We start from the raw sequence: 19,840 nt of genomic DNA, 5'->3' as shown, positions 1-19,840 counted from the left end.
GATAGATCCCTTGAAAGGGCAAACCAGGAAGCGCTGAGCGCTACAGTATTGCAATGAAGGAAGTTTCCTTTGACCTTTGACAATTGAATCCTTCATGCTTGTTTTGGTATCGCTAGAGGGGTTTCACTGGGTTCCCCTCACGGCTGTATTGTAGGGTGTTTGGGGGTCGCCCACGTCACGTCAGGCAGGGACTTTACCTAGATGGCACTGACCACTAGCGAGCCAGTTAAGAGCCGAACCGCGCCAAGCTTTCCGTCATCGAGACTGCGCCTGGCCAACATCATTCACCTTCGGACTCTTTGAAGGAGTGAACGCAAGGCTACGAAAGCCCCTTTGGATGCCGATCTCTGCTACCATTACTCGGTAGATTCCTTCCTGGTCATCAGCAAAACTCCATATCAGAGGCAGAGTCCTAGCGATAGCTGAGCCAACCCTTTGATCTCAGCCGCAGGCGCGGCGCCCACCCACACGACATGGCGAACGATGCTCAACCAGACCCTTACAATTATGGTGTCGTGGTACACGGTACACCTACGCACTTCTCTATGTGCTAGAGGCCAAGCTAACGGGTTTCATCACAGAAGCCCCAAAATTCGATCTTGCCGCGTACATCTCCAACTACAGAGGTTTGTCACTCTAGTCTGGACGGAGGGATCTTGATCTTGCACTAATTTCCCATCTCACAGGTCGAACCGTGTTCAGACGACTCCACCTGATTGCATCATGCTCTACGGTCCTGGCAGAGGAGGCCGCCCGAATGGCCGTGCTCGAGGCGAAGAAAGGCAGCGATGTGCGGAACTACCAGGAGGCGGTTACACTGCTGGAGCGGGTGTCAAAAGGCAAGAATATTGACCACCTGCGCGACCCAGCATGGGCTGCCCAGCAAGAAAAGAAGAACACCGCCGAAACTGCACGTCTGGAAAGTGAACTGAAGGGGTACAAAAATAACCTGATCAAGGAGAGCATACGAGTGAGTTGAATGCAACTATGCCGTGCAGAGGGGGACATCTACTGATTCTGCGCGCAGATGGGAAATGAAGATCTGGGTACTCATTACTATACCATTGGAGACCTGTACGATGCAGTCAGAGCCTATTCCCGCATGCGGGACTACTGCACCACCACGGCTCATATCACATCCACTGCGTTCCGAATCATTGCGGTTGCCATCGAACAGCGCAATTGGCTAGCTGTTCAGTCTCAGGTACAGAAGGTCAAGAATATTCAACTCAAGCCTGAAGACATGACAAGAAACCAACCCAAGATCCAAGCGGCCTCGGGTCTTCAGCAAATGTCGACTTTCGAATACCACGAGGCTGCCAACAGCTTCCTCAGCACTGACCCCAGCTTGGGAGATAGTTACAGTGATGTATTGACGAGCAACGACGTTGCCGTCTATGGTGGTCTCTGTGCGTTGGCGTCCATGTCTCGGTCGGAGCTGCAGACCAAAGTCTTGGAAAACAGCAGTTTCCGCAATTTCCTTGAACTGGAGCCTCACATCCGTCGGGCCATCAGCTTCTTCTGTGCCAGCAAATACAGTCAATGTTTGGAGATTCTTGAGTCCTATCGGGCGGACTATCTCCTAGACATCTATCTACAGCCTCTTGTCGCAGACATCTACACTCGAATCCGAACCAAAAGTATTGTCCAGTACTTGCAGCCTTTCAGCAAGGTCACGCTGGCAAGCATGGAACGCATGTTTGGGAGGGCATCGATGCCGAACGGCGCCGCGAACGGCGCCGCAACAGGACAGGACTTTCTCAGTGAGATTGTTTCTTTGATCCAAGACGGTCGACTCGGTGCCCGAATTGATATGGAGCATGGAGTCCTGGAAACTGTCGAACAGAATCCTCGCGCCCAGGCGCAGCAGGCGGCACTAGACACAGTGGACTCTTTTGTTCGTGAGGCCCGTTTGAAACTGATTCGGCTGCAGGTCATCAATGCCGGGCTCGAGGTCAAGCCGGCGCCCAAGAAGAAAGCATGGGGCATTGATCAAGGGGACGGCACATGGGACGAAAGCGAGGCTGCTTTCCTAGGGCCGGGCGGCAGAGACATTATGGCAAACGATTTGGAAGGAGCGACTTACCCTCAGCGCAAGGGCGGATAGGATCAGTCATGTAAGCGGAAGAGAGGGATTTGAGCGATGAGATAAAACCCACGGATCCTGAGGTGTGATGTCTCAGTCAATCTGGACATTTCCCCAAATCACAGACCACCAAACGGCCCTGCTGGGGACGAAAAAATCGCCGCGTGATATCGCGCAACAGACGCCAGCATAGCAAGGGGCAGATTCCTTTTGCCAGAGATAAGCCGCTTGAGGTGGGCGACGTGCTCGAGATGGGGTCCATGGGTTGGTGTCCTGACGGAGGGCCTGATACGGTCCCGTGGGAGCAGAATGATATGGACGAATAAACGGGTCACGAAATAACATTAGTTGCCACGACACCTGGTCAGGATTCCTAGAGATTTGGTGCATTAGCGGTAGGGCTGACAATACCACGACTGAGGATTGATTTGGATTTGGCGGAGGCCGAAAGCGAGGCGATACGCCTCAGTGCCCGATACCTTTGCCCCGTGCAGCATCGTTTGAGCCATCCATCCACAGAGCACATTCACGGGACATACTGAGGGATGTAAGGGATGTAATATTCTGGCAATAAGTTGTGCCTGACCCCAGCGGGGTTCCTCCCCTATCGCCCAAGAATCCTACTGCCAGCATGCTAGCATGATAGACATGGCAGTTGTCGAGTTGCCCGTCTCGGAGTCTCCTTTTGGACTTGATTACCTACTACTGTAGCTATGGATGTACCGAGTAAACTCGATACACCAGATACGGCGGCGGCGTGCTTCGTCAACCCAGAGGAGAGTGGCGCTGATTGATAGTTGCCGAGTCATCATGTTTTCTAGGTCTGTACGAGGTACGTCGTACCGAGTCCGAGTATCACTTTGTTCTGGGTACTCTGAACGAGATGACTTGCATGGATGGTGCATGGATGGTGCATGGGTACATGGATTTTGGTGACCCCAAAGGGACGAGTACAAGTACCGAGTAGACTGGGAAACTATGTCCTACGCGCCTACCTAGGGAGTATGAGGGACTAGGGGAAGGAGAAGGAGAAGGAGATACGCCGTCGAGGGTTTACTCGGACGTGGACATGGACTACGAGGTAATTACTCGACTCAAACTCGGAGATAGGTTGTAGTCAGCACCAGCACCAGCACCAACACCAGCCGCGGAGTAGATCCTAATCCATTTTTATTGCCCTTTGCGTGTGTTTCCCCTACCATCCTTTGTCCCGTTTGAGGGATTGTTTTGGTGGAAAAAGACTCGAAGTCGACATGGCTGACTCGGTATTGGGTAATATTCCACACCTCCACACCCCCCCCCCCATCGGGGCACTGGGCTTTTAGCGAGGAAGGGTGTACAATGCGCGAAGGTGACAAAGGTGACAAGGTAGGTAAGTTAGTGACGGAGTTGGCTAGAGAACCAAAGTACGGAGTAGGTAGTAGTCGCTCGTGGGTAGTTTGTACCTCAATGGCTGGTGGGTAAGGTGGTGCGTCGTGCGTAGTGGATTGTGGGTTTGGTGCGCGTCCAGCAGAGCAGGGATCATGTCACTTGGGAAAAAGGTGTGTGGGCAGTAGTAGGCAGTGGGCACTTGGGTAAACAACACCAAAAAAAAAATATTTATGGGCTTTTGGGGGGGAAGGGGGGAGTGGGTTGTGGATACAATGAAGGATGGAGGGGATCGACAGGGCTTTAACTCCCAAGTTAACCGAGTACGAGGACGAGATGACCCATACAGCCATAGTAGGACAAGCACAGGTATGGACAAAGACAAGGTCAAGAGTTGTGTTGTTTTTGTATTTGCACTGCCTGCGAGAAAAGAGAGAGAGACCGGCGAGAGGGAGGGAGAAAAAGAGAGAGAAAAGGGCAGGGGAGACCCACTATCCATGATACATCGCCATCACTCTCTCACTCTCTCACTCTCCGTGTCGGCACGTACCCTTTACTCATGATTATTATCTCACAAGGACTTTGTTGGTTTACTTACTACGAGCGAGGTACGAATAACTCGGTTCCTGTACAAGTACGAGAAAAGACAGACGCGGCTCGGGGAGTGCATAACCGAGGATGGCACGGATGGATACCACCTTGACCACCAAGCAGGGGGGAAAGGATGGGACGCGGGTACCTAAGCAACTAAGGTGGTGGTGGTGTGGATGTGTGAGATCACTTTCCAATTACGGGCTAGATATTCAAAACTACCTTGGTAAAGCGGGAATACCGAGTCTTCCGTACTGTTGTACGTAAAGAAACCTGCCCAGCCTGCGCTCGCTAGGTGCTCGCTAGGGCAGACCAGAACAAGAGGCTCAGAGGGACCCATGCCCATCGATCTCCCCATGCCCATGGCCTACCCTTGCAAGGAGAGATAAACTATGGCTCGTTGCGGAAGTCGGATGCTGGCAACAGCGGGATGGGGCATTTATTTCCCTTCGTTACACTAATATCTTCGGGGTATGAGGTACAGAGGATGTTCTACGAGTACTCGGTCCCGAGTAAGGTCGAATAATCGGGGAAATGATCCCGCCGGTGGGTAGGTATGAATGAGTACTCCGTATGAGTAACCTTGGTATCGGAAGTCGAGGTATTGGCGTTACTCGTAGACAAGCGCGTGTACAATACATTACGCGCATGCATACGAGGACTCCGCTTGTGCTCTGATCGAGGTACCTACATACTCGTAGGGCTGGTGGGCTTACGAGTACCTACAGTAGGTCAACAGGATCACTGGTCTGGTGGAGATAGATGCATGGCCACGAGGGGGGATGGATTTGCAGCCAGGCAAGGCCATGATGGGTGTGTGCGAACATGTACCGAGTACCTGCAGTACAGACCTCCTCCGCCAGATGTACTGTACCTACGAGGAGCTATGTGCAGAGGGATTTTGTAGCTTGATAGTGACCAAGAAAAAGTCCCCAAAGGTGCAATTGGGAAGTAGGTAGGTAAGGAGGGAGAGGAACAGGGATACATACCTGGGTGCATACATACGTACGTACGAGGTAAAAGGTATTGAGTACAGACATGTAATTGTCCTCGTATATCCCAGATGCAAGAAAAAAGGGGTATGTGTGCAGTAAGGTAATACAGTATGGGAACACTACGTCTAATCCTCTCGTTGGGTATGGAAAGCCTTATTACCTGGGCGGCGAGGGACTTTTGGGCTTGAATGGAGATAGATGGGCATGGGAATGAATAGGCATGCACGCATGGTAGGTACGTAGCACTTGACTATTGTAACGAGGTACTCGGTACTCTCTGCACACACCATCCATAACCTGCGTCTACTCGCTACACATCCCCCTTTTCCACTCAGCCCGAGAGCGTCGCATATTCATTCCCATACCGAGATCATATCGCAGCTGCAAAGAGCATCTTTCGAACAAGTCAGGCGCTCATCGAGACATGATTCTCTCAGAGATCATCGCGTCCTTCCTTCACGGCGCATTTCTCCTCTCATTCATGCCTTCTTCTGGGTCTTCTCTTGCATCTCTAGCTGGATCGAATGCTTCCTAAGTTCGAAGGACAGAGGATGGAGTACCCGACGTCGATGTGGCGCTGCATCTCATTTTGTGCTGGTGGTCGGGATTTGTGTCTCGAGGCCACTTGAGGAAGTGTACACCTCTAGAGGAATGATCTCTAAGGCCAGGAGATGTAGTTCGTCCGCATCGTGACAGGCATATCTTGGTGGTTGATCTCGGGATGGAGAATTCATTTCATCCGGCCATGCGGAGACTTTTCTCCTCCCATCTTTGCAGATGTCAGATGTGTACCGAGTAGGTACGTGGGCACATAGCAGACCTCGATCTGGTGACGCGTTGATTCCTGCTAATATCAAAGAGCAAGACACATCGAGAGTCAGAGTTGTATTGATAGAGATGAATGTGATCCATTTGAGTTGTTGAAGATGAAGTCCTGAGATTTCCTGGCGACAAATTTACCGGCAATTCCATCTCCCAAACCTGCGTTGTCCATCATACCAAGACCTGAACGACGAGGACTAGAATGGCCGCGACGCACTCTCCGTCTTCTATCTTTCTACGAGGTGGCACCGTCCTAACACATGATGACCACGACCATGTGGTTCCCCTGCGGAACACTGACCTCCTTGTCTGCGACGGTGTCATCACCGACATTGGAAAGAACATTTCCCCTCCCAGCATCGACATAGAAGTGATAGACTGCAAGGGCAAAATCATCTCTCCCGGCTTCGTCGATACCCACCACCATCTCTGGCAGACGCAACTGAAGGGAAGACACGCGGAGCAGGGGTTGGTATCATACATGTACACCGGTAGGGTCCATTTGCCTCAGGCTTCGTTCAAATCAAGGGCAGCCGTCCCGTGCGGCGGGTTCTGTTGACCACTGCAACACTAGGCAATATGATGTCCTATGCATATTCTCCCGACGACATGTACTGGGGCCAATTGTCGGGCTGTCTCGAGGCCATCCACGCCGGTACCACGACTGTCCTGGACCACGCCCATTGCGCCTACAGCCCTGCCCACGGTGAGTTCCATAGCCACGCTGCTTATCGCTTACTGAGGCTCAATCGTCTAAAATAGCCGCATCGGCTCTCAACGCAACCATCGACTCCGGCATCCGGGGTATCTTCGCGTACAGTATTCCCATGCGCATGTCCAAATGGGACCAGTCGCAGTGCATCCCGGACCAAGACCTCCTTCCGGAGTGGGCACTCAAGCAGATTGCGGATCTGGCTCAGACACACAATCAGCCTGGTGCAATGGTCGAGATTGGCATGGGGTTTGACTTCTGGTTCCTCCCGCAAGAGATGGTTCTGGGCATGCTCGCGAAATTGAGGCAAAGTGGACTAAGAGTCCTGACCAGCCATGCCGGTTGTAACGCCTTTATGGGTGAGTCTTGCTTGCCCGTGTTTCGGATGGAGCGGGCATCAAAGTCCAGAGAGATCTCTGAATAAGGGTTTCTTCGAAGCTCCTCGCGCTGTTGTAGAAAGCTGACTTCCCGACCCTGCAGGTCTTCAATCACCCGTACCCAAACTTCAGTCCTACAGACTCCTCGGCGCGCCCTACCCACCATCAGAAACCGCACGGGAGATGCCTTTCCTTCTCCTCTCACACTGCAACGGTCTCCCGCAGGAGGACCTATCCATCCTCGCATCAACCGGCACCCCAATCTCCAGCACACCGGGCACCGAGGCCCAGATGGGCATGTCCTACCCCGTCGCCCTGGACCCGGCGCTGCGACATCAGTATGGCGGCAGAGCCAACGTCTCGCTCGGGGTCGACTGCCACTCAAGCGAGCCGTCGTCCATGCCCCAGCAAGCCCGCATGCTGCTGCAGCTGGCGCGGGTTGAGAAGAACGCCCGCCTCCTCGCCGAGGGCAAGTTCCCGTCCGGCGACGTCACGGGCACGTCCGAGGACGTGTTCAACCTGGCGACGATCCGTGGGGCGCGCTGTCTCGGCCTCGACGCGGACATTGGCAGCATCGCGCCGGGCAAAAAGGCCGATCTGCTCGTCTTCAACGCCTCCGCGAGCGTAGGCATGCTGAGCGCGGCCGAATACGACCCCGTCGTGGCGATCGTGCGGTTCAGCGAGGCCGCAGATATCGACACCGTCATCGTCGACGGCGTCGTGCGCAAGAGGGCCGGAAAACTGCTGGTTACCCCCGTCGGCAGGCACGTCACTGCCAGCCAGGCAAACGTCCGTGGAACGGCAGCAGCAGAGGCAGTAGAAGGCGTATCAGAAGCGGCTACGGTTCATTTGGAGTGGACCGAGATCGCCGACCGGGTCAGACGCAGCCAGAGAGAAATCCAGTCCCGAATCGACGGGCTCAGCCTCGACAAGGCAAGGGACATGATGCTGAGTGCCTACCACACGGACCTGAGCAGGCTGGTGGATGCCAGGTAGGTAGGTAGGTACCAAAGAACGGTATACGAGGGGAAGGAATTCATATAATACGAGTTCGGGAGAGTGTGGAGCGTGGAGCGTGGTCGAGCTACATAAACATTTACCTGCCTTACAAGCTACTTAGCTAGTTGGCTCAAGCTCCCTTGGATGACTTCAAGTGGCTACCATTACCATTCCCATGGGCAGAAAGAAGTGTTCATATCGACGCTCCGAGTCCTGAGTCCTGAGTCCTGAGCCCTCGTGTTCCTGTTCCCGCAGCGTGACTGAGTGTGTCTGTTCCATTGCCCATTGTGTATTGAGCATTGTTCATTCCATGCCCCAACACGTATTTCTCCCGAGATACCCTAATAAACCTGTTCAACGGTTGAGGGACGTCGCAATCAAAAAAGAGCTATGAAAGTCATTGCCATCCATCATATTTGGTTTGGTGTAGTTTTCGTTACGACGTGTCATTCATTCATCTCGCTATCACTTTCACTTGCGTCTATCCGGAAGCGTCGCCGTCTGCGGCATCTCCCCGGGGACGACGCCTCGGAGGCGGATGCTGGCTCGCACGGTGGCGCCGTTGCCCACGTCGAATTTCTGCTGCAGCGTCTTGTCGGGGGCGTCGGCCACGGTGGCAAAGGGGATGTCGACGGCGCCAATCTCCTTGGTGCCGTCGAGCAGCGCGATGCGGAAGTTGTCCGGGCTGCTGCCCACCAGGTCGGTGGTGATGGGGAGTCGGAACGCCTGGTCAAAGGCCGGGTTGTTGATGTCGGTGCCGGGCGCGTCGGTCTTGACGGCGGTCTGGAACCGTTGCGTCTGGCCCCACGTCACCACGACGCTGGGTTTCAGGTCCTCGCGCCGGCCTGGGATGCCATAGGCCCCCGCCACCAGGATTGTCGCAATGCCCGAGAGCCGGCCGTCGCCTTTGTGGTCCGACGCGGTCAGGCTGCCGGCGTCGGCCACGTACTTGAAGAACTGGCACGAGATGGACACCCTGCCGTCGGTTTCCTGGCCCTTGTGCACAAGCGGTAGTTCCTGGCTGCCTCCGGCCAACAGAATCTCGCGGACCGTGGTCACGGCAAGGCCGACTTCGTCGTCTCCGTTGAGGTCCTCATCGAGCACGTCCACCTTGATGCACTGGTCGAAATCACTCACGACAAAGTCATGCGTCTCGTTCCACGACGGCCTGTTGGTGTTGTTCTTGGTGGCAGTCTTCCACGCTTCCTCGCCCCCGACCTCGACCTTGGCGTAGCAGTCTGGAGCGGCACCGGTCAACTTGTTGAACAACTTTTTGGTGGATGACTTGGCCTCCTCTCCGAAGCCCCACGCCTTCTCCACGGTTACTCGCACCATCCCGAGTGGGTAGTGGTACGTTTTGAAGTAGTCGGCATTGGCGTCAAGCTTGACCAGGAATCGATTGGGGAGGGTGAACATAGAGTTGATGATGCCGAGAATCACCTTCCGGACCGTGTCATCAATGATGGAGAAATCGGCCACGTTGGCAGCGCCTGTGAAATCAAGCTTGAGAACTGGTGGGTTGATGAATGATATCTGGGCGGCTCCGATCTGCATTCAATGTCAATGGGGAGCACGCCAGATGGGCAGAAGAATGTGCGTACCAGTGGTATGACGTTTGTCAGAGGGCATAGAAGAATAGAAAGCCTTCCATGCAGCTGTACGCTTTCAACGCCCTGCAAAACGGATCAATAGACTGCGCCAGGCTAGCTTAAGGCCCGCTACTCACAAGGGCAGGGATCATGTCTGCGTCCATTTCGATGTCGGCTTTACCCACCCAGTCGACGTTCAAATCGAGTTTGATGCCATCTACCTCTGTCTTTGTCGTCTTTGCATTTGACAGTCGTAGAGGTTCAGGGCCGAGATCGATCTTGGTGAAGTGCAGGGTGGCCAGCGGGCCCGGGAGCATCGTCTTGAACATGGGCTCGACGATCTCCTTGACCATTTTGCTACCGGCTGCGTTGATATTGGGCCACAACTGTCTGACCAGGTCGTTCAGGAACTCTGTCAACCTTAGAGGCCTGGTTTCCAGAAATTATGTCCATCACATGCTCGTACATACCCACTGATTCACCCCCTCCTTCAGCAGTCAGCTTTTCGACGAGTCCGGACATGATGATTGCAATTGCGGTATTGTTCGAGAATATTTTCACGGTGAGGCTTTTGAAATTGAACTTGCCAGTCGAAACTATGTGGCGTAGAAGAAGGACGAACGCACTGCCTGGCAGCAAGGAAGCAAACAACGACGGGCGATGAGTTGGCACATGACGTCACCGGTCTTGGTGCAGACTATTCCGGCCAATATCTGTTGCCGCTCTACCTTCTCTCGTTTGCCTCGTATTCTGGAGGTAGAGCTCGAGCAATCAGATGAAGCAAGCCTCCTTATTGACCTTGTCCAGCGGGAGCTTCTGAGTCAGATCAGGTTCAGTCATACATAGTAGAGTATGTGCTTCACTAACTAGAGACACCAGAAATCACAGTTTACTAGTCACCTTGTCCTCACTTCCCTGCCGCAGGACCGCACTGTCGACCCGTCTTCCCTCGTCGTCCTGCTCGGCAACCTCCAGGACGGGGAACTGCGCGGGCATGATGCGACGCGGTGTTGAGCCGGGCACGACGCTATACTTTGAGAAATCCGTCACGCCTTTCTTACGCAGGAAGTCTTCATCTAGGTCGAGCAGGCCGTTGACCTCCTCGGCGGGAGATTGGAGCATGGCAAGGATAGAGTCGGAGTAGATTGTCTGTTGTGGCGAGAAGGAAGAACATTGTTAGATTCTGCTGTGCTGTGGTATGATCCACTAACAAATAGTCGAGAGGGAAACTTACGGGTTTTCTTAGATCCTTGAAAAAGTCTGGCTCGCGATCCACTGAGCGTTGGGTCGCTGCTGATTCAATGGACTGGATGGAGCAGTCAAACACATAAAGTCAGTCAATCTCTTCTTTTCAACCGCCGCCGGCGCGTGATCCGAGGTACAAAACAGTGACAGCAACGGCATGACATACCACGGCAGGCCAAATACTCGTAATGGCCATGTCTTTCCGTCCCTGTCTCACAAAATCCATGGCGAGGCCTTTGGTCAAGACACTCATGCCCACCTTGCCCATAGCGTAGGCGGTCTTTCCCCGGAAGAAGCGTGAATATATGGGCGGAGACACCACGATGATGCGTCCCTTCCAGCCCTGCTTCCCAAAATGAGGCAGCGCCGCGGACACTGCTGCGTACAGGCCTTGCGGGTTGACTTGCTGAAGCAGCATGAAGCGTTTGACCGGGGTAGTCTCTACAGCAGACCACCAAATTGCCCCAGAGTTGTAGATCAGCACGTCCAGGCGGCCCAAGCGACGTGCGACTTCATCGACCAGGTCTTTGACGTTGTCCACGTCCCGCACGTCGACAGGTAAGGCGAGTGCGGACCCACCGGCCTCAGTGATCTCCCGGGCTACGGTGTTGATGGTCGACGCTGGTGAGTTCGGGTCGGGCGGGAACGAAGAGGCTGGTATGGCGCTTGCATCGGAGGTGGTTTTGGCCGCGACGACGACTGGAGCAGTCTGGGTCAGGAGGATTGGATGTCTATACAGATGTGCAACGACGGTGGCACGGTCTGCTCGTGAATGGATATATGCATTACTTACCGAAGTAGCCATGTTGTGCGAGGTCAATGGCAACTTGCCGGCCGATGCCCCTGGACGCGCCGATAATGAGGCAGACCTCTTTGTTGTCGGGGTTCATCTTGAAATCGCTCTCTGGTCTTTCTCGAGAGTTGGTCCAACGAGCAGAAGAGTCTTGCGAAGTTCAACTAGCGAGAAACACGTCTATATAAGCCGTCAGGTATGGCCGTAGGTGATGAGTGAGCGTGGGTGGATCACTAATATTTCCCCAGATGCAACTGTTGGTCAGGGATCGCAGCCTGATGAGCCTCGGCTGGGCGTCGACAGCGTCTCGATTACGGAGTACCTCAAATGCCAAGACAGGTGAGTGACAGGGATGAGCCTTGGCAGGGGCAGAATTCACGGGGGCACGTGCGAGGCTACAGACACTCAAACATCTTTTTGGTCAAGAATCTATTACTCTCGCAGGTCTAGATGGACTCTCCTGCGTCTCCTGATCCTATATTGCGTAACTGTAAATACAACAGGGCTCCTTCCACAAACCTTGTTGCCACACTATCTGGCACGCTGCACCACGAGTGACGAGAAACCTCGCGGAAATGTCGCCATGTCAGTCTCGAGGCTCTCCGCAGATGGTCGACCAAACCTCTGCAACGCACACCTTGTATCCAAGAGTGAGCACATGCGAGACCTGACAGAGTAAACTCTCGTTTGCTTGTTGAAGCAGACTGCGACCACCATATCCAGGAACCTCCGAGTCTCGTCTGAGTGAGCATGATTCTGGAAGGTCCCCCAGAAGGTCCTCACGAGGCAGGTCCTATTCCCCACCACAGCGAGCAAAGCCTTCTCCCAAGCCAGGATATTATATATATATATGTACTCGAAGACCACCGGTATGTTAGTGCTGCTCAGTGCTCTCATAGACCTGACCACGCATCGTGCATCGTACTACCGTTTTTCGTAACAGCTCCCGTCTGTCGAACGACCCTTGGAAAAATGGACGCCGACTTTAATATTGACGACTTCTACCTATCTCCTGACAATGACGAACCTCAAGGCAGGTACGATGATTCGTCGAATCCCATCGTTCCTCAAACGTTAAGCCCGAGCTCCGCGAGGGCGTACCTGGCTGCTCTGGGCATATCCTTTCCTGAAGATGAGGAAATCGCGACAGATCCCCATTCACGGAGATTGGATTTCTCGGAAGTGGCGAGTATTGCTCGAGGATTTGATGCCTCGGCGGATCCCACCTGGCCCTTCGTCGATGACGGACCAGTATCCAGCTCAAATGATAGTGATGGCAGTTCCATCTCCCACGAGGAATCACACAGACTGGGCAATCCTCGACGTCTCGGCCAATTTGGAGATGCACCACCAGCCCACTACATAGGGAATAATGACGCTGATTTCTCCGACGAAGAACCATACGACGCCGGCGCCAGCGCTCTCAACTACAGAGCCGCTTCACGAGATCTCTGTCTCGTCATCATCACCGACCTGCAGCCCGAACCCGGCAACGCTTACGCGCCAAAAAGGCAATACGTCACGCTATTTGAATTCAAGCCGGACAGACCCTTCACCAGACACCACATCAGTCTGCCGCATGCTTCGCTCACCATTCATCTAAGCTGGGACCACGATGCATGGAAGCCACAATATCAGGTCCGCCGGTCGTGGCAGATGCCAGGCCACCTGCATGAGGTGTTGGTCATCCATCACAACCTCGTCGACACGCCTTGTATGGGTCCGTGTGCTCGGCGGTGTTCTCCCTTGAACTCCGAGGTGCAAGAATGGGTGGACGACAACCTGCGTCCTTTGAACGGGGATTGTGACGAGGAGGTTTTCCTTGAGTGAGTCGGTGGGTTAAGGTGGCCAGACTGAATTTGAGCAGCGGTCGGAAGTAACTACCAGCATTATGACAGGGGGCGTTCTAGCAATACTAGAAGGTTGTCACAGGAATTGGTGTACACAGATCTGGTATGATTGGATGTTGCACTGTTACTGGCAATAGTAATCCTCACGCTCATGAAAATAGAACCACCTTCTCTTTGCCTGATGTCTTGTGACTCTTCGTACAGCCTTAGTTTCGATTACATACATATTCATTTTTCCTTATTGCCACAACGTGGGCGAAGCCAACTACCTCAGCATCGACGCATGTATGTATGTACGGGGGGGTATCCGTCCTAATTCCTAGAAGAGACGCTTCCCCCACGCTCAAAAGGCGTTGTTGGTCGCTTTCTCGCTCAGAGTGCTATTCCTTGATTTTCTTCTTCTGGAATAATCCTATACCACGCGAGTCCTTTAGCCAGAGTCACCCCCCCAGAAACCTCCAAAATTTGAGAGTGGTGAAAATCAAGAACGAATGGATTGGAACAAAATATGACGACAGGGAATGGTGTCGAACGTACCAGGAACCTCTGGCATCCACGAATCGCGCCTGCTGGTGAAAAACTCGCCCTTGGGAGGCAGGTCGGTCGGGCGGTCGAGGGTGCCGTAGAAGACGTAGACAAAGTCGCCCGCGTTGGCCTGGGGGCGAATTTTGTTCTCGCGTTAATAAACTGTAACATACCAACACTCGATGCTCACAAGAACACAAGAACAAGACGATTGTCAACTCACCCCATACTCCAACAACCCACTCCCACACACCTTGCAAAACTCGCGGTGCAGGACCGTCCCCGCCCCGTTGTCCGCCTCGTGGACCTGGACGGCGTCCTGGCCCTGCGTGACCCTAAAGCTGGACCGGGGGATCTTGCTGGTGATGCCGAAACTGCCGCCCGTGAACTTCTTGCAGTTGCCGCAGTGGCAGAGGGACGTGCGGGCGTCCTGGGCCGGGTCGTCCAGCCGGATCTCGTAGCGGATCTTGCCGCAGTAGCAGCCGCCGGGGATGGTGTGGCTCATTTTGTCGGGGGTGTTCTTCGCTGCTGCTGCGGCGGCAGATCGAGGAAGAAAAAGGTCGTCCTGGTGAATGGTAAATACGAGTACGAGGGATTTGGGTCTAGACTTATGTCGACAGAGCCCGTGCCTATGTGAGAGCTGGTGACGGAGCAGAAGATGGAGTGTTGAGGCTGATGTCGGTGCTCAATCTATGCTGCGGTAGACGTCGAGGTCTTAGGACTTGGTATTTCCCTGGCGGTAGATCTGGAATTTCTGTGAGCACGTCTCAACAATCTGGCTGCAGAGGAAGCGAGTAGTGAAAGTTCGTGCCCTGGTGTCTTGTCGACCTTATATTGATCTTTGACGTCGACAATGACGCCGAACGTCATTTGGTCCCGCATTCGTCATATTTCCCAATTCAGCTGGATATCCTGGCCGCTCATTGGACAACATCCCTTCAGCCTCATTGGACGGCGATGCACCAAAACACTAGAAAGAAATCGAGGTGTATTTCGGATTCACCACCAGGGGGTATCTATCTGATGCCTAAATGTGCTCCATGAAAGTGACATGTCTCAATCAACGCTTGCGCAGCCAGTGCCCGACAAATCCCGCTCATGTAGGGCCCCAAGGGTGTTCGTTCCTCCAGCCCAGGTATCTTTCAGTGAGTTGTAATTCCGTTCTATGACAATCATAGCTTGAATTTCTCCAGATAATCCGTTGCCGCCTTCAACGCCTCGTCGATCTTGGACTGCTCTGTCCCTGTGCCGATGGCAACAGGTTCCTTTCCCCCAGCCTTGCCGCCAACAAGCTTCGACACTGTCGACGACCACTCGGGGGATTTCATGCCGGCCTTGGTGCCATTCTGTGAGATCAGTGTCAGCTAACTGGCTCTTATATTGTTTGTGGAAAAGAGAACTTACCTGACTGACAAAACATCCATGGTAGACTTTGCCTTCGGGGTCCTTCTCATCCGCCACCATAATATACACACTCTTGTCCTTCAACTTAGTCTGGACATGTTTGACAACATCTGGCACAATTTTGGGATTCCCTCCAATTGGTAGCCTCAGCACCGCCGCTTGAGCACTGGGGGACTTCTCAAAGTACTCTGTTATTGTGTCGATGGCTTTCTTCGTCTCCTCTTTCTGCAATTTCTTCTGCTGATCGAGGATCTCTTTGCTGATTTTCGAGAAGCGGTCTCGGAATTGTGATTTTTTCACCGCCGATATTGACAAGTTATTGAGTTCAAGCTGGATGGCCTTCGCTTCATGTTCCTTCGGCGTCCCGGATGGCATTTTCTCAAGCTTGTCCAGTTTCACAGAGAAATCATCCGCCACGCGCTGGACTTCATGAGCGTCCTCTCCCGTGACAGCGATGATTCTCCGAATGCCTTTGGCGATGCCGCTTTCTTCGAGGATGACAAGGTCCTTGATATCGCCCGTGCTTCTGACGTGGGTGCCACCGCAGAATTCGATGCTGACCGTTTTCCATTTGTCGTCCTTGACATTGTTCAGGATATCATCAACTTCGACACCCACCGACACAACCCGAACGGGATCAGGGTACGTCTCGCCAAAGACGGCTCTGACACCTGAAATCTCACGGGCAATGACTAAAGGCACATCCTTGGCATATACGGGGCAATTCTGCCTGATATACTCTGTCGATATGTCTTCGATCTTCTGCAAATCAGCGTCTGAGACACCGGATTTGTGGCTGAAATCAAATCTCAACTTTTCCTGGGCCACTAACGAGCCCTTCTGTTCCACACCATCGCCGAGGACTTCCCTTAGCGCAAAGTTGAGAATGTGTGTGCCTGTATGGTTGTTCCGTATGGGCCATCGTCTCAATTCGTCATACTCTGAGATTGCCTTGTCCCCCACGGAGAAGTGGCCGTACTTCATGTAACCTGTGTGTAACACGTAGCCGGCATAAAGCTGGACATTCTCCACCTCCAGTTCGGCCTGTCCATCAATGACGATCCGGCCGGTGTCGTACTCCTGACCACCCTGTTCTGCGTAGAAGCAGGTTCGATCAAGAATAATACCGACCTGATCGTCTTCGGGGATATTTTTGGTGTCGGAATGGAACTGCTTCGCGTGATATATCGCCTGGATTGTGCTGGTGATATTGTCCCTGCCGTATTTGGCGCTATCGTCTGTTTTTGTCACACCGGGCATTTTCTCTAACTGGCCCAGATCATGCACATCGAGCTTGAGGACATCACTGGCCGCTTTCTTCTGCCCCTTGCTGGCCTCCTTGGCGGCCAATCTCGCGGCCTCGAATTCATTGTCGTCAATGGAGAGATTTCGTTCTTCAGCCATGAGCCGAGTCAGATCAACAGGGAATCCGAAAGTGTCGTATAATCGCCAGACGTCGGCACCGTGTAGTTTTTTGAGGCCTTGAACCTGGCTCTTCTGCGCATACACTTCGAACTGCCGTTCCCCGCGATCCAATGTCTTTGCAAAAGACAGCTCTTCCTCGTTGAGGATCTCCTTAACTTCCTCCTCTTTCGCAACGATTTCCTTAAACATCCCACCCATCTGTTCCACAAGGGTTGGTACGATCTTTGAGAAGAAATCGCCGATTTCGACATTGAAGTATTTTCGAGCATATCGCGCACCGCGTCGCAGCACTCGTCTAACAACATATCCTCTCCCTTCGTTGTTGGGAATGCCGCCGTCGCTGATTGCAAAGGTCAAAGTCCGCACATGGTCCGCAACAACCCTATATGCAGTGTCGATACCGTCGACATCCTCTTCGCCAAACTTCCCCGAGTAGGGTCTGGCGCCTGTCACTTCCTGAATTCGCGAGAAAAGCGGCGTGAAGACATCGGTATCGTAGTTGGACATCTTGTTCTGCAGGACACTGACCAGTCGTTCAAATCCCATGCCTGTGTCGACGTGCTTGTTCGGTAGCGGTCGCAAGCTCCTATCCGGTTCTCGATTGTACTGAATGAACACATTGTTCCATATCTCCAGCACGTTGGGGTCATCCTGATTGACGAGACTGGCCGCATTGCGACCGCCTATGCGATCATAGTGAATTTCGGAACATGGACCACATGGACCTTGATCGCCCATTTCCCAGAAATTGTCCTTCATGTTACCGGGTAATATATGGTCTTCAGGCACCCCGACGCTCTTCCAAATCTCCTTGGCCTCTAGATCCGGCTCTAGACCGCCAGCTTCGTTTCCTTCAAAATAGGTGACATATAATCTATCCGGTTCCAGCCCGAATACGCCCGTCAACAGCTCCCAGGAGAACAGTATGGCCTCCTTTTTGAAGTAGTCGCCAAACGACCAGTTGCCCAGCATCTCGAAAAAGGTATGGTGGTAGCTGTCCTTGCCAACGTCGTCAAGGTCATTGTGTTTTCCGCCCGCACGTATGCATTTCTGCGAGTTGACCACTCGTCTGTATTGACCTTCTTTGCTTGAGGGATCGACCGTACCGAGGAAGATAGGTTTAAACTGGTTCATGCCGGCATTTGTGAAGAGGAGGGTCGGATCTGACAGAGGAACGACTGGGGAGGATTTGACTGGGTCACAAAATCAGTAATTGAACAATCGCAAGACAGAAGGGCGGCCGTGAACTCACCGAATGTATGTCCGCGGTCTTCGAAGTACTTGATAAATGTGTCTCGAACTTTGGGAGCAGTCCACTCGTGAGCGGTCGTGGTGGGTGCCGTGGACGCCATTCTCGAGGTCGTGTGCCGCCGCACGATGGATGGCCGCAAAGCACTGAAACCGCAGCAGGTGGAAGAACTGTGAGCCCGTGACCGCCTTGCTGATGGGTCGACCTTCGTAGAACCACGTTGTTGCCGGCTAGCAACGTGTCGTGGGAGGAGCGTGGAAAATTTGTGGGTGAGCCGAGTATTGGAGTTGTGAGTCAAGCGGGCAATTTTTGAGAATCGAGGGGCGCAGTTCGCGGTGGTGTTGGTGGTGCCCGTGACGGTGGCTCCTCGGTGGACGCCCGCAGCGGCAGCTCTCCAAATGGCGCTTGGGCTCCGCATTCACCTCTCACTCAGGTACCTATTGATCACCTCCTTGGTTCTCGTACCTTCCAGCCGCCGACTATCCTTCTTTGTCGTTCCCGCTGAGAGTTGTTTCTGCACAAATAATTCTTTCACAAGTTGTGCTCCTCACTCTTCAGATAATGTCAAATTACGACCCTGACTGCGAAGCGAGCTGTGTACGCCGCACCAGAGAGAAATGAGCAACAAATGAAAAGGGAAAGAGAAAAGCAAAGCGAAAGGCCAATCTTCGGAGAAAAGGTCACCTCCACCATCCCATCCCGCCTGCAAGTGTCTCGACTCCAGACCTCCCCGCCTATAAACTAAGGCAGCCTCACATCGAACTACTTGTATTACACCCGCAACTTCCACCGACCACCAGCGAAACCTCACACGACCAATGGCTCACTATGCTCCTATCACGGCAGAATGGCATCCGTCCCTTGCGAATCAACACCGAAGCAATTTACTCAGTCCCGGCAAACGCAGGGCTGAAGACGAACTCGAATCTCAATCCAACATCTCGTCGCATTTCAAGAAACTCCGCTTAAATCAAGCGAACGGCCATAGTAATCCCATAGCATCCCTATATACGCAATCTCCCACCTTTTCGCCTTCAGCTACGCCGCCGTCACTAGCCCAAGCCCAATCGATCCGGCCGAGTCCGCCGACGAGCCCTTCGACAGCCTCGTTCCGTCCGCATATCGCCAATACCGATGCTCGACCTGCTCTACCTCTTACCACGTCCAGTCAATATGCTAATGGACTACCTCCTCCTGTTCCGCCTCATCCCACTCCCGTACCTCAGGTGCCAAGGAAGCTGCCGACCCTCACGGATGCGGACTTTATGACCATCGACGATACCCCTCACAGGATTATAATACACGACCTAGAGTCAGAAATCGCTCAGATTGAAGCCGAGGAAGCAGCCCAGAACGCCACGATCTTCCTCTCAGATATAGACAAAAAGGTATCTAGTGTGCCACAGAAGCTGCTCCAGTCTCGGAATCTCGATCGACTTCCTCAGCCAGCAGGACTGCCGCCTGAGAATCTGAACACAGCGCTAGTGCTATACAGAGATCCCAGTAGCATATCCGTGCCAGAGGAGGATGATGTGGTCAGGAAGACTATCATCGAGGCGAGACGGAGGGCACGGGAAAAGACAGCAGAGGAACAGAGGGAAAAGGAACGGAGAGAAGCAGAAGCTATGAATTTACAGCTTAATCAAAAGAGCGAGGAGTGGGACGATGCAATGACAGACAATTCCTTCCGTGGGAAGGGAGTGGTGGACGATCCAGACGCAATGGAAATAGAATAGAGATTGCGGAGGAAGAAATCCAGTTCCTGTGGTGATTGTTTGAGCAGTGCGGCTTCTGCAACACTGTCTGCATG

At 53.4% G+C, this 19,840-nt stretch overlaps 8 protein-coding genes across 8 annotated transcripts; 4 read left to right on the top strand and 4 right to left on the bottom strand.

Annotated features, from left to right (window-relative positions):
- Positions 1-473: 473 nt before the first annotated feature.
- On the top strand, positions 474-2,107 carry AYO20_03334 (hypothetical protein; the record flags this gene model as incomplete). Its single annotated transcript, XM_022641637.1, has 4 exons — positions 474-525; positions 582-626; positions 687-970; positions 1,028-2,107. 4 exons carry the CDS (start codon positions 474-476, stop codon positions 2,105-2,107), a joined length of 1,461 nt encoding a protein of 486 aa, XP_022502497.1.
- Positions 2,108-6,064: 3,957 nt separating this feature from the next.
- On the top strand, positions 6,065-7,947 carry AYO20_03333 (hypothetical protein; the record flags this gene model as incomplete). Its single annotated transcript, XM_022641636.1, has 4 exons — positions 6,065-6,353; positions 6,437-6,568; positions 6,625-6,933; positions 7,055-7,947. 4 exons carry the CDS (start codon positions 6,065-6,067, stop codon positions 7,945-7,947), a joined length of 1,623 nt encoding a protein of 540 aa, XP_022502496.1.
- A 474-nt stretch (positions 7,948-8,421) lies between these two features.
- AYO20_03332 (hypothetical protein) lies at positions 8,422-10,061 on the bottom strand (the record flags this gene model as incomplete). Its single annotated transcript, XM_022641635.1, has 4 exons — positions 8,422-9,498; positions 9,552-9,623; positions 9,677-9,951; positions 10,010-10,061. The coding sequence occupies 4 exons, from the start codon at positions 10,059-10,061 to the stop codon at positions 8,422-8,424; spliced, it is 1,476 nt and encodes a 491-aa protein (XP_022502495.1).
- A 249-nt stretch (positions 10,062-10,310) lies between these two features.
- Positions 10,311-11,674, bottom strand: AYO20_03331 (hypothetical protein; the record flags this gene model as incomplete). The annotated part of the gene is made up of 5 exons (XM_022641634.1): positions 10,311-10,355; positions 10,440-10,688; positions 10,774-10,845; positions 10,951-11,483; positions 11,578-11,674. The coding sequence occupies 5 exons, from the start codon at positions 11,672-11,674 to the stop codon at positions 10,311-10,313; spliced, it is 996 nt and encodes a 331-aa protein (XP_022502494.1).
- An 875-nt stretch (positions 11,675-12,549) lies between these two features.
- AYO20_03330 (hypothetical protein) lies at positions 12,550-13,407 on the top strand (the record flags this gene model as incomplete). The annotated part of the gene is made up of 1 exon (XM_022641633.1): positions 12,550-13,407. One exon carries the CDS (start codon positions 12,550-12,552, stop codon positions 13,405-13,407), a length of 858 nt encoding a protein of 285 aa, XP_022502493.1.
- A 400-nt stretch (positions 13,408-13,807) lies between these two features.
- Positions 13,808-14,457, bottom strand: AYO20_03329 (hypothetical protein; the record flags this gene model as incomplete). Its single annotated transcript, XM_022641632.1, has 3 exons — positions 13,808-13,839; positions 13,965-14,082; positions 14,176-14,457. The coding sequence occupies 3 exons, from the start codon at positions 14,455-14,457 to the stop codon at positions 13,808-13,810; spliced, it is 432 nt and encodes a 143-aa protein (XP_022502492.1).
- A 667-nt stretch (positions 14,458-15,124) lies between these two features.
- AYO20_03328 (alanine-tRNA ligase) lies at positions 15,125-18,133 on the bottom strand (the record flags this gene model as incomplete). Its single annotated transcript, XM_022641631.1, has 3 exons — positions 15,125-15,298; positions 15,357-17,974; positions 18,034-18,133. 3 exons carry the CDS (start codon positions 18,131-18,133, stop codon positions 15,125-15,127), a joined length of 2,892 nt encoding a protein of 963 aa, XP_022502491.1.
- A 715-nt stretch (positions 18,134-18,848) lies between these two features.
- AYO20_03327 (hypothetical protein) lies at positions 18,849-19,766 on the top strand (the record flags this gene model as incomplete). The annotated part of the gene is made up of 1 exon (XM_022641630.1): positions 18,849-19,766. One exon carries the CDS (start codon positions 18,849-18,851, stop codon positions 19,764-19,766), a length of 918 nt encoding a protein of 305 aa, XP_022502490.1.
- Between the last annotated feature and the right edge of the window lie 74 nt (positions 19,767-19,840).

Source organism: Fonsecaea nubica, assembly GCF_001646965.1.
Source record: "Fonsecaea nubica strain CBS 269.64 chromosome Unknown Scaff15, whole genome shotgun sequence".
NCBI classification, from domain to species: domain Eukaryota; kingdom Fungi; phylum Ascomycota; class Eurotiomycetes; order Chaetothyriales; family Herpotrichiellaceae; genus Fonsecaea; species Fonsecaea nubica.
Note: the sequence above shows the minus strand (reverse complement) of the source record. Positions and strands in the feature narration are given on the sequence as shown.